The 13469-nt window shown below is 43.1% G+C and overlaps 2 protein-coding genes across 2 annotated transcripts; one reads left to right on the top strand and one right to left on the bottom strand.

Annotated features, from left to right (window-relative positions):
• Nucleotides 1–3668: 3668 nt before the first annotated feature.
• Nucleotides 3669–8435, top strand: erlec1 (endoplasmic reticulum lectin 1). The gene is made up of 14 exons (XM_034552376.1): nucleotides 3669–3962; nucleotides 4110–4214; nucleotides 4648–4728; nucleotides 4912–4989; nucleotides 5073–5136; nucleotides 5249–5295; nucleotides 5392–5615; nucleotides 5745–5886; nucleotides 5964–6125; nucleotides 6207–6266; nucleotides 6578–6702; nucleotides 6798–6875; nucleotides 7012–7087; nucleotides 7688–8435. The coding sequence occupies exons 1-14, from the start codon at nucleotides 3825–3827 to the stop codon at nucleotides 7757–7759; spliced, it is 1452 nt and encodes a 483-aa protein (XP_034408267.1). The 5' UTR covers nucleotides 3669–3824; the 3' UTR covers nucleotides 7760–8435.
• Nucleotides 8436–9968: 1533 nt separating this feature from the next.
• gpr75 (G protein-coupled receptor 75) lies at nucleotides 9969–11858 on the bottom strand. Its single transcript, XM_034552375.1, has one exon. The coding sequence runs from the start codon at nucleotides 11614–11616 to the stop codon at nucleotides 9973–9975; it is 1644 nt and encodes a 547-aa protein (XP_034408266.1). The 5' UTR covers nucleotides 11617–11858; the 3' UTR covers nucleotides 9969–9972.
• Between the last annotated feature and the right edge of the window lie 1611 nt (nucleotides 11859–13469).

The raw sequence follows: 13469 nt of genomic DNA, 5'->3' as shown, positions 1-13469 counted from the left end.
TCAGATGAGAAAATTATTTTCTTGTCAACTTGACGGGACCGCATAGGTTATCAATTGAAGACTCCGGTTCTGCCATGCAAACATGTAGACTACTGAAGCATATCATTCACAGATTATAAGGCTATATTTTCATTTGCACATTATTTAATTTTATTTACGGTTTATTTCATTTGAAACGTTTTATTAACATTGTATTACCACATATAATTTATTAATCAAATTTCTCAAATAAAAAAATGAAAAAATGTTTCTCTAGCAAAATCTATTTATTATTTATTTTTGTGTTAATAAGCCTGACTTGAGCCTTTACATTTGTTCTTGTATTAGCTTGATTTGTTCCATGAATTGTTCTCCTGTTGGGCATCTTGTTGCATGTGTAGGTTTACATACACATAATGAACAAATGTCTTTGTGATAATCACATTGCGTCATGTTTTTGCTTGTTCAACTGTAAGTGGATTTGATTTAGTTATTGAACACAAATCAAACCAAGAGGGAGATCGATTAGTTAAACCAATACAGTGTTACTGAGGTAAAAAAGGCTAAGAACCCCTAATGTAGAGGAAGAGGTTTCAGAATTTTATCACATTTTCACAATTCAGACTTTGAAGAAAAGGATGAGATTGAGCACCAAGCTAGTTCCTGAACCAGAATGAGCCCCAGGACCAGCCCGTCAGCAGCAACCCCAGGACCAGAACAAGCTCTTCAGCAGCCAGAAAGTGAAGAATTTAAATGGTCTTGCCCAAGAAATGAGCCCCCTGCATGGCTGCCAATGTTGTAGGATGCAACCAGGGCCAACACGGATGGCAGTTACTCATGTGCAGGACATCAAGTCTTCTTTTGAGCTTTCCATCCCAGATTCCATCTGGAAACGTATTCTGGATTGCATTTATTTAGAAGGAAGCCCGTCATGTGTTGTATATGAAAAGACAATGTATTCAATGGGGCTGATGTGTACTCTAGGTATAACCTGAATGACCTGAATGGGGCGGGGCGCATCAGCAGGGCCAACACGGGAGGCCGGCTCACCAGGCATCAGACACCGCCAGGTCCAATGGACCCTATGAGACGTGAAGTCACAAAGACTCCGGGGAGGAAGCAGAGTTAATAAGGTGCAATGGGTTACACGGCATACAGCCGTTTCCAAGGCCACTCCTCTTGATGACAGATCGGCACTGGTTGAGGGCAAGAGATCATCAATCTTGCCTCTTTTCATTGAAGAAGTTCATGAAGTCATTACTACTGAGGTCTATAGGAATACACGGCTCCACAGAGCTGTGACTCTCTGTCAGCCTGGCTACACGTGATAAAAACTCTGAAAATTCAGATATAAATTCTGAATATGGACCTGGTGGCCGGTACAGTATAACAAATAGAATTGGCTGTAATGTTTTCCAGGTTGGATGTGAAAGACTAAGATCAAGGCTTTCAAATGAGTTGTAGTTTAGTTTAGGTTTAGGATTCATTAATAGGCTTGAGTCAAAGATGGCTGCTACTCCACCACCTCGGCCGGTGCCTCGAGGAATGTTGAGTATTAATATAACTTGGAGGAGTTGATTCATTTAGGCTGACATATTCTTCATGGCTCAGCCAGGTTTCAGTAAGACACAATAAATCAATGTGATTGTCTGATATTAAATCATTTACTAATACAGCTTTAGATGACAGAGATCTAATATTTAGGAGTCCACATTTAATTATCCTGTTTTGTTGCACTGTTGCAGTAGTGATGTTAACCTGTATGAGGTTATTCTGTATGACTCCTCTTCTGGTTACTTTTGATTTAATTAATTTAAGTGGCCGTGGGACAGACACAGTCTCTATAGAGTTAAGGTTAAGGGTGGGTAACTGCTCAAATGGAAGTGCAGAGAAGGGTGGAAGACTACAACTCTGCTTCTGCTTCCTGATCTGAACTCTGGGTCATGGATTAAGTCCGCTAATCAACTTGGCCATGTTTGCAGAAATGAAACGCGCTCCATCCCAAGTGGGATGAATGCCGTCTCGACTCATCAGATCAGGCTTTCCCCAGAAAGTCTGCCAGTTATCTATGTAGCCCACATTGTTTGCTGGGCACCACCTGGACAACCAGCGGTTGAATGACGACATGCGGCTATACATGTCATCATTGATCAAATTGTGGAGAGGGCCAGAGAAAACTACGGTGTCCGACATTGTCTTCGCATAAGTACACACCGATTCCACATTAATTTTAGTGACCTCCGACCTCCGACCGCCGCAGTCGGGAGTCATTACCGCCGGCGTGTATTATAATCTTACTGTAACTACGCTCATCTTTAGCCAGCAGTTTTAAACAAGATTCAATGTCGCCCGCTCTGGCCCCTGGGATGCATATGACTTTGGTCCGTGGCTTCGCTATCTTCACGTTTCTGACTATGGAGCTACCTATAACCAGAGTGGGTTTCTCAGCGGGTGCGTCGCTGAGTGGGGAAAACCGGTTCGAAACGCGAAGAGGTTGGTGGTGCTCAGTGTACTTCTGTTTGGACTTAAAACTCCTTTGAACAGTCACCCAGCCATCCGGCTGCTCGGGGGCTGCCGGGGTACAGCTAACAGAGGCTAACCATCAGTCATCTTATTGGAATTATTGAGGAAAGTATGTCTATAGCACCTAAAATATGCAGAAAAGGTATATGCTGTACATGCTGAAATAAGCTTTTTGAACATAAAAAAGTAGGACTTTTATTTTGAAAGATCTCTTGGTACAGTAGCAATGTGAGTCAGAGACGTCCTGAACACATGTGTATTAGTCATTGCTTGGAATTATTGAGAAAATTATCTTTATACCACCTAAAAAGAAATTATCTATTTGAAAGGTAAAAAATCTGTTCAGTTTTTACTTTGTAAAATACCTGAATTGGTAAAGTTAAGAAATTTTTGTTTGGATGTGGTCAGAAATGTCCTGAACAAATCAGTCAGTCAGATATAATTAAATTCATTATCATTCAATTAAACCCTTAAATCAAACAATAAATACACTTCACGCACAATTGAGTTGTATTTTCTCTTTGGTCACATGTTATACCTAATGTGAATATAATTAATGTAATCGTTTGAATGTGTTTACCATGAATGTCACTATATAGGTGCACAACAATTTGAGTGTCCTTTTTTTGGCCATGTATTTCTGTGCATGTACATTTAGAGCTAAGTCATATTCATTGTATATGTACACACTTAACGCTTATTCTGTTTATATAATTAACACTATTTTAATTAGAGTAGTTGCTGTTCCTGTACACCTGAGCAACAGGGCCATTGGGTTTGCCAGGTTACATGTTGGTCACTAACTCATTTACATCCGAAGCACATGGCCTTCCTTAGCTCACATATGATCCCATAACATCTGCAAACATGTCTAGAAAACTGGATAAATGCCCAATATGTATCAACTACTGGTGCTAACGTACTCCCATCGACCCAGGTTTATTTATTCATTCATATTTATTTCTTCTTCAAGTATATTACTTCTAATATTACCCGGATAGGCTATAAGAATGTCATTATATTGCCTTGACTTTTGTTTTGAAATACTCTTACTTCCGGGTTATCTTTCGTGCACTTCGTCCTTCTTCAAGCGGGATTTATAAACGTCGCCGCCAGAGAGCGCTGTTGGTATTTCAGCCCAGCGCACAAGCGGAACACGACGTGGCAAGTAAACAGTTCACTTCCGGTGTTGTGTTCCGTATTGACGACTGTCAAACGCCAGACTTCCTCGGACTTTGTAGTATGGTTTAATTCCTCTCTCGGGCCGCCGTCGGTGTGAGGTGAGCGGGCTGTAGGAGTTCCGCAGCCGGACAGGAGGGATCATGGTGGGGCTGCTGGTGGTGTTTCTCGGGGGGTTGCTGGAGGTCTGCTGCGGAGTCTCGGCAAACAGAGGGGGTTATCCCTCTTTTACGGACGAAATCCCTTTCAAAATCACCTGGCCGGGCGCTGAATTCACGCTGGTAAGTCTCCTCCTTTATTATCAGCGCTGTGGGAGACGATGCTGTCAACCGTGTAACGTGAGCGTGCACAATGTCCAGTTACGTTCCCTCAGTCTTTCATACTGCACGTTACGTTTTATACAACGCATGTCTGTCTGTGGATTTCAGCCAGCTACAGGGGGACTGTACAGGGAGGATGACTTTGTCATCATGACAACAACAGAGAAGGAGAAGTATAAATGTCTCCTGCCCTCCCTGACATCTGGAGATGAGGTAAGCATTTAAAAGAAGTTAAGAGGTGAACTTTAATTACTTGATGTGCACTATCTTTAATTGTAAAGACTAGACCATATCTTCCATTTTATTAGCTGCCGTTTGTCTCATATTTCATCTTTGACAATCATTCATATCCGTGATCTCTTTAAATTTTTTATTAAAAAATTAAAAAAACACGGGGACGAGCAACAATAACTCATCAGATCTGACAGGTTTTAAACACTCTGTTAGACTTTATTATCTCAGCTATTTATTTTGAGGGTGGCAATGAGTGCGAAAAAGACGTGACTGTCATAAAAGGGTCCGCGTGACATGCAGCAAGATTCCACATCAAACCGATCTCGTTTTGTTCATTAGTCCTCTTGTGTTCCCTCACTCCCTTATCTCCCTAACCCGGAACGCCTTTGTTGGTTGTCTTTTGTTGACTCAGGATGACGATAAGGAGTACACTGGGCTCAGTCCGGGGGAACTGCTGGAGCCGCTATTCAAACGAAGCAGCTGCTCCTACAGAGTGAGACTTCTCAAGTGTAGCTTCTATTTCAATCTCACTCCCTTACTGCTGTCAACGAGAGACTGAAACGGTGCTCAGATGGAGTTCACGCTTCATGAGCAGAGCATCCTTCTTCTGCTTCATGAGGGCATTTGGTGAATAGAAACAACTCTAAACTTTCTCTCTGTTTGGCAACATTTTCAGATTGAGTCATACTGGACATATGAAGTATGCCATGGAAAGCATATAAGACAGTACCATGAAGAGAAGGAGACGGGCCAGGTCAGTGTTTGTGAGGGTTTAAATAATTTTCAGATGAATGAGAAGCACGTAGTGCAATGTGTACATCGTGTGTGTTTCCACAGAAAATTAGTGTTCAAGAATACTTCCTGGGGAATAGGGCACAGAGGAGCGAGTCAACCGAGACAGGTGAGTTAATTTGTGAATGTAACTAAATTATATTTTTATATTTGTAATGTTATTTAGTGTATTAGTCCTTGCCTTATTGTGCTCAAGCTAAATTCTGATTTTTTTTTTCCAGATAAAGTTGAAGAGGCAGAACATGTCAAATCCGCAGCTGAAATTGAAGTGGGTATATTAATGAAACAACCATATTTGGCTGGCTCTCAATACTCACATTTTGTATAATTTTATGTTTCCTACACTCTGTCCACTGGTGTCCAGGTGCCCTCTAAGAACATAGAAGGTCAGCTGACTCCCTTCTTCTCGCTGGAGATGGGAAACGGGACCCCTTGTGTGCTGAAACAGAACGAGGCTCGCTCAACGTCTGTGCTGTACGTCTGTCATCCAGAGGCCAAGCATGAAATCTTGTCCATCGCTGAGGTCACCACCTGTGAATATGAGGTGGTGGTGTTGACGCCGCTGCTTTGCGCACACCCAAAATACAGGTAGATCTGTCAAAACAATATACATATTGTCCTCAAAGGAATACGCCTTGGTAGTAGACGTATCTGTTTAACCTGTGTGTCAGGGTTCTACTGAAATGCATTTTCCTTATTATAAACTTGACATTGCAGGTTCAAGTCCTCCCCGGTGAACGCCATCTTCTGCCAGGCTGTGGCAGGCTCCCCTTTGCGGCCTCGGCGGCTCACCCAGCTGGATAAGGAGCAAGAGGAGCAGCTTAAACCGCCTTTCAGCACCACCTCTGGGACCAGAGAGGTGAGACTTGAAATAACAATGAGGGGTGTGCGTGTGCCGACGCCACCTGGCTCATGTATGTTTTTGACGTGTCACAGGAGCAGACGCCACCGGTGAGAGAGGAGGCCTTCACCTCCACTCACAAACCCATGACGGTTGGAGGCCAATCTCAGGTCACTGTCGGCACCACTCACATCTCTCGTTTGACGGATGATCAGCTGATCAAGGAGTTCCTTAGTGGCTCGTACTGTCTGCATGGGGTGAGGCATGTTCCATCCGTATCAGCAGTGTTTTAATTAACAACTCTGTGACATATAATTCTCTCAATATGTGTGTTCCAGGGCGTAGGGTGGTGGAAATATGAATTCTGTTACGGCAAGCATGTCCATCAGTACCATGAGGTAAAGGTTTCTACTTGCTAGTGTGTCTGTGTGGAAGCAAATCTACTTCTTGTATCAATTTAAGCTGTTGCATTTTTGTATTACTGTCGGGCTGCAACTAAAACATATTTTCATTAATTATCAGTTTGCAGTTCTCTAACAGGAAGAAGAAAAAAAAACTTTTGCCATATCTTAAGTTCTCGAACTAGGTGGCAATTAATTTCCTGTTAATTGATCTATCGAGTAATGTTTCAACTTTTAGGTTTTATTTTAAACCAGTATGTGAGATGGTTTGGTACAGTGATTTTTAAAATGATCCTTGGTGCCCCCAGGATAAAGAGCAGGGAAAGAACACCGTGGTGGTCGGGAACTGGAACGCCATGGAGCACGGCGAGTGGGCCAAGAACAACGTTGCCCGATCCTACCAGCTCAAAGATGATGGAGTGCAGAAAGTCAAGTAGGCCATTCATATTTTGAAGCCTAACCTGGATGCAAAGTAAACTGAGATTGTAGTTGATTTCACATCGTATAAATTCCTCTGCTTCGTGACAGGTTGGTTTCCCACTTTTATGGCCACGGGGATGTGTGTGATCTGACAGGGAAGCCCAGACAGGTCATTGTCAAGCTCAAGTGAGTAAATGGGCGTGGGCGGGGGAGGAACCGAAGCGACTGCTATGTGTCACTGCCGTGGGTCAACACGTGAGTAAGACAATCCCCCGATGTTTTCCAGTTGAGTCACTCATCTTGTTTCTCTTCTCTCTGTCAGATGTAAGGAGTCTGAGTCTCCCCATGCTGTCACTGTCTATATGCTGGAGCCTCAGACTTGTCAGTACATCCTTGGGGTAAGTTCTCTCGTAACCAGTCTCAGCCACTACAGAAGAAACGTACACTAAGTAACTATCAGGTTAATGCTGGACCCTAGGTAGGGTGCTTCCCCTACTTAGAGACTTGAATAAAAGGAAAAATCGTTCTAATCTATCACGTAACACAGGGGGGTGTCTGGCATAAATGTACAACAAACTTTAACTTGCGTATTAGATTTTTATTATTTAGATCGTTTAAGTCATTCTGCTTCTCTCCATTTAAAAAAACAAACATTTAAAGCATTATTCTGGTGATACGTTTGGAAAATGTAGGCTAAAACTTTGCTTTCCCAGGAACAGCTGATTTTACAGCAAGCTTACATGTTGTATTGATGTCACATTGAACCTATTTTCATTATGTTTCTCCCCACAAAAGATATCTCTCGAATATATGACGCAACACTATCAGCTCTTGATAAGTTATCGGCCTATTAATTAGCTTTTAGTCTTTTTTTATGCTCCAAACTATCATTCTTATTTCAGCCATTGAAACGCTCTAGTACTAATATCAAACCACACTGGGTGTGTGCAAATACGAGGTCAGCCTAGATAATTTGAGATGATTTTTTTTTCCCCTAGGTTGAGTCCCCGGTCATATGCCGGATTCTTGACACTGCTGATGAACACGGACTTCTGTCAATCTCCAGCTAAATGAACAAAGATCATATGACGGCAACAGGACATGAAGGACAAGGAGAGAGAGAGAGAGATGCACTTGAAGAGAGGACATTTTCATAAAGCAGAAGCCTGTTTGGTGGAGGAAGAGAGAGATCCCATGACACTGCGTGACAACAACAGCCCAAACCAAGGTTAAAGGCTGGACTTCACTTGGCCAGTAGGAGCGCAGCATCAGACCACGTGCTGATATTTGCAACGGGCAATGCTACATCCAGCAGGCTGGCTAAGCCTTTGTGATGACAGTCAATTGGTGCAGATGCCTCACTCCACAAGGCCTGTACTCTATATGGATGCTTGACTTTGTGTTGATTAGTTGAAGCAAAGGAGTTATCAATTTTGTGTGTGTGTGTGTGAATAAGTAGGTGCTTGACTGTCACTTTGTACTTGTAGATCGGGGGAAGCAAAGTGTGTTTGGCAGCAGTGAGAATGTGTATGTTGTTCATTTACAGGATGAGTGAGTGTAACTTATGCATTAGTGGGTGCAGTGGAATAGCAACAAAGGTGAATGGTTGATTAAAATTTCCTTTAAGTTTGTTGGATGTACAGAATGTCTGTGGCTTTGTCGATGCACACTGGAATTCTGATTAATACTGTATCACAGGGATACAAGCCTTGCAGCAAAGAATAAAACTAAAACATGGAATCTCAATTATAGTGTGGAGGTGAAAAAAAGCATTGGACTTGACTGAGAGATAAAGGGACATTGTAGCAATAAATGTCTTCTTAATGTGTGTGTATGGATATACACACATTAAGAAGACATTTATTGCTACAATGTCTAGTTAGTTGTCATTGCCTCTACAAACTAGTATTTTAATTTAGTATTATTCTTATGTGGCATTTGAATGAACCCTAAGAAGCGTGTGTAAAATAATAACTAACTTCCCTCCTGGAAAGAACAAAGTATTTGGATTCTCCCTTGGAGGCCAGCTATTGTAAGTTGCCATGGTACAGTAATGGCCACCAGAGGGTGCTGAGCATGACATTTCATTCCACTGGACGTAAAATAAGTCACAATTTTAGGTACATTTTACACTGAAGCATAGAACAGTAGACACGGCAGCAATTTGTATTCCTAATCTGTTTTTAGTTTTAAAAAAACAAGAATACAGCGTTAGTTGTGAGACAGTATGCCAACTCAAATTGTTTTGTTGCGCTGAGTTATCATCTATATAGTTGTAAGTATGTTGCTTTACATTAATAACATGAGCACAATGACAGGTGTTCAACCCCAGCAGACATTAGGCCTAATATTTTGCCAATCAACCAGCATTACGATCATTTAGTTAGCCAGTCATGGCTGACAAACAATACAACCACGGCTGCAATTAACAATTATTTGCATTATTTTCTGCATTTATTTTTTTCTCTCAAATATCAGGAAAGAGACAAACGTCACGTCTTGAAAAAAATGTCCAATCGACAGCTAAATCAAAGATACAGTAAGTGTACAAATATGTGACAGAGCAAACATTTGAAAACCTAGAACCAACAAAAACAAAACTTAATTATTAAAATGTGTAGAGTAAATGTATGTCAATCGACTAATTGATTATTTAGGGTCTAGATTAAAAAAAATTAAAAACTGAGATCCACTGTTCTTGCCAAACATTTATTGTGTTGAAAAGTGTATGAGGTTCACAAATACATTTCTCTTAAGAAGCAACGGTTCATCAAAGTAGCAACCACATGCCATCCACAGCCACGTGTGGGCCTGTGCAGGGATTCACAGCAGCCCGTCACTTCAGCATCTTAGAGTTCAGCAACTTGAGCCAGACAGGAAACAGCAGTGATCTTGCAACTGCAGTCTTTGGCTGCAATGAATACCTACAGAGTATCGGGTTATAATGGCACATGCGTGCGCAACACAGGGGCAGATTAATGTGAAAATGCAGTATCTGGAAAGGAAAAATAAGTCAATAACAGCAAAGGACTTTTGGATAAGACACTTTCATAACAAATCTATTGCTTGTTTTTTTTACTTTCATTGCCAGGCTTATAACACTGGTTCTTACTTTTTTTTTTTCCCAATCAAGAATACTGAACTTGTATTTCCAATGTAGAAGAGAACAAAAGGTTAATACAGATTCCAAATACATAAAATGGGGCTCTTTTTGTGTTGCTCTTTTGATTCACATTTGATTTAAAGCCATGGAGAGATTGTACACACCTTTTCTAATCTTCTATCAGACTGAGGGAATGGGAATCTGGTGCACTGAGGTGCTTTCAAAGTCTTGCAGTGCGTCTTGGTGGGTGTGGTAGTGCATGGCTACATACGACTTGGCAAAGGCAAATGTCTGAGAGCTGACAGGCTGCAGGCTGGTCGGGGAGCTGGGTCCTGCAGAGGGACTGCTGTTGTATATACTATAGTAGGGCTCAATGCGGGTGTTGATAGGTGTAGAGGTACTCCGGGGGCGAGGCTTGTGCGCACCTGTGGCCCTTGGACTACCAGCACAATCCCTGGAGTGACTGGGACCGCACGCCTGGTCAACCAGCCTCCTCTGTGGTTTGGGTGACAGTACATAGGCTGAGTTGGTCTCATGATGGGAGGATTTATTGCGATTGACTTCCAGGCTGCCCTTCCCCATCGCATGCAACCGAGTCTTTTGCTTGCAACAGAGAAAGCCCAGTGCCGCCCACTGACAACACCAGAGTACGCGGCGGCGGAGGCCTGCACTGTTGCGCGAGTACACAAAGGGATTGATGCCCGACTTGAGAAAAATGAGCACAAAGCCGCACAGTTCAAACTGGTAATGTGCAAAGCTGCTCTCTGGTGACAAAACATCCTGTGCCAATGAAACTCCCATTGGCAAGCAGCAAAGCAGCACAGAGAACACTATGACTACACAGGTGACAACTGCCTTTGAGTCTTTGGCTGTAGCCAAGTTGACTGTAGACACCAGCTGACAGCAGGTGGCCCCTTGGGCAGCCCCTGGAACCAGAGCCTGGCTGTTCTTGTTGACATAAGAGTGTGTCTGAACTTTCTGCAGTTTGTTGTAAGTCTGGTTACAGTACAGGGACGGGTCTTGGACAGCACACTGCATGCTCTCAAAGCCGGCTGCAATGAGAGGGGGTGGGGGAGGAGGGCAAGTGGCATCTACGGTGATGACCGGACATTTCCTCACTTGTGCGTTCTTCCTCAGTGTCTGAGCAATCATCAGATAGGACACGGACACCACAGCCACACAAAAGGCAAAGTCCGCCAGGTAGACATACAACACTACCCTGGCCTGTCTACCTCCGAGGCCAAAGTGGGGCAAGCAGGGCCCATCTCTACGTGGGTACGCTCGCATGGTAAGGAGGGCAGCCATGGTGAAGCTGGACGTCCACAGCAGGGCAGTGAGGGCCAGCGTGCAAGGGAAGGAGGCGGTACGGTTGGGCTGCTGCCCCAAAACCATGCGCAGCCTATACAAAGCAATGACAGCAACCGTCTCCAGGGACATGATGATGAAGCCCGAGCTGGTCAAGTGGAAGGCGAAGCAGAAGCTCTTTGACACGCCATCCCCTCCATCGGCGTCCAGGAAGAGCACCAGTGCAAACATGGGAGCAGTCACGCAACAAATGAACAAGTCGCAGAAGGACAAGTTGAGGATCATGAAGTCAAAGTTGGTGCGGAACTTGCGAAACACTGGGTCAAAAAAGGACAGGAACACCACAAGGTTGCCGTAAGAGCCCATGCAGAAGATGAAGATGAGGAGGAGAGAGCAAAAGGTCAAGGTAGCAGTGTGGATCACAGCCCAACTGGATGGTGTGTGTGTGCCCAGGGTGCCATTGAAGTTCTGCTGTCTTGGCACATCCACCAGGTCTGATGGTGTAACAGAGGTGTTCATTGTATTAGTAACACTTTATAAGGATCCCACAGTCATCAATGTCAGCATTATTCCTCTTTGTGGAAGAAGTACATGATGATCACAGTAGCAGCTGCTGCTCCTGGCGCCATTGCTGCCACCTTGGGGGAGTGCTACAAAAGGATACAAGTCATATATTAGCTATATTGTGCAGTAGATCACATTTGATTTATTCATGATCAACACATTTAACACACTCATGATTGATGAAAGGGGGCAATTCAGTCAATTTACCATTGACCGCAAATGGAACATTTCATAAGGAGCTGTGATACACTAGGGTGCATGTTAGACACACACTACAGTGGGCTATTAACTATGCACCTCTGCATTTGGCCAATTATACCCCCCCACCCCCACCACACACACTTCCTCCCACCCCCCACTCCTCCTCCCAACACACACGCAGCATCTGCTGAAAACCAGTGGAAATAATATGTGCATCAATGTATTCCGAATGCATCTAGATTTTAAGTTACATGTCTTGGATAATCAATACGAGAAAATAGAACCTACCATCTGTAATCGATCGTGCGTCCAACATCATCATCATCATTTGACACAGCCCATCTTGGTTTTAAAGCAATACGATAGTAAGTGAACGCACCGCGGCTTCGGGGGGAAGAAGAAAAACACGTATTTCAACGGCAGATCATCAAAAAGCGGCCAATTGGCAAACAATTAAAACAAAAAATACGTTTCCTTACGTGTCTGTGTTAATTTTGTTAACGCGCCCAAAAGCAGACAGATGATCGCGTATTCGTTTTCTCGGAGATGTATCCATCCTTACACCGGAACGACCGCCACTGGACGTGCGCTGAAACACGAGTATGAAGTCACTGCCTACGTATCTGGGCACAAGCACTGCATCCAGGTATTCATCCGGAGGAACTCTCCCCTCTTCCCCCATCGGCGACAATACAACGGCGTCTCGCCGTTTGCAGTTTTACTGGGTCACACGATTTGAAAGAAGGCTGTTACGCCATATTCTGACTTCAGATCAGCCTGTAGCCCCCCCCTCCCTTCTTCCTCCCCTCCTTCCTCCCCATGGCAACGTACAGTATGGCGTTTACGAAACATGATGGCCCGATAGTATTTACTATGGTCAAATTACGGGGTACGGTTACACCTATTTTCACATATTATAAGAGAGGGTTAGCATGATGCATTTTTAAACAAACATATATATTATACTTAATTTCCCGATTTTCACTGCCGTCCTTGGGAACAGCGGCTTAACAACGTCGTTGCTAAGCAACACGCACCGTGCGTGCAGTGATCGCGCAGCATGGAGGTCCAATATGGCGGTCAACCCTCCATTCATGGGGTCCGACTTACTGAAGAAATATACTCACCACTTTGCAGTCGCATTATTTCCTGTAGATACATTATCTACAGGAACATAATTAACATAATTTTAATTTGAAAATGAGCTGGGTTTTTCTGAACACTTTAAAAACCTTTGGAATGGTGAATTTTGAGTTGCTTTATTTAACTACATAATATTATTCAGACAACTTCAGTTAAAAGAATTTACAAACAATTTATTGACATCTTATTCAATAAGCAAACAATACATCTAAAAAAAAAAAAGAAAAAAAAAAGAACATAATTACTGCAGTTTGGCACTACACTATACATAAGTGAGGTACTAAATGTGTGGGCTGATTTCAAATCATCAGGGGAAAGCAAACCAACTCAGTGGGTTTTAGAAAAAGGTAAATGATTTCAGGGATAAGAGGCATGAGGTCACAATTATGGACAGGCGGTTTGGTATTTCTTTTTGAGACATGAAATGGTAATGAAACTGTTCCTCACAGCAAACGTATCACACA

Source organism: Cyclopterus lumpus, chromosome 15 (assembly GCF_009769545.1).
Source record: "Cyclopterus lumpus isolate fCycLum1 chromosome 15, fCycLum1.pri, whole genome shotgun sequence".
In the NCBI taxonomy this organism is placed as follows: Eukaryota; Metazoa; Chordata; class Actinopteri; order Perciformes; family Cyclopteridae; genus Cyclopterus; species Cyclopterus lumpus.
Note: the sequence above shows the minus strand (reverse complement) of the source record. Positions and strands in the feature narration are given on the sequence as shown.

Bases quoted from the DNA above. Each gene is read 5' to 3' on its own strand.
- erlec1 (XM_034552376.1), top strand. From the start codon at position 3,825: ATGGTGGGGCTGCTGGTGGTGTTTCTCGGGGGGTTGCTGGAGGTCTGC. The intron at 5,137-5,248 runs GTGAGTTAATTT...TTTTTTTTCCAG, and splicing joins GAGCGAGTCAACCGAGACAG to ATAAAGTTGAAGAGGCAGAA. The intron at 5,887-5,963 runs GTGAGACTTGAA...GACGTGTCACAG, and splicing joins CCACCTCTGGGACCAGAGAG to GAGCAGACGCCACCGGTGAG.
- gpr75 (XM_034552375.1), bottom strand. From the start codon at position 11,616: ATGAACACCTCTGTTACACCATCAGACCTGGTGGATGTGCCAAGACAG.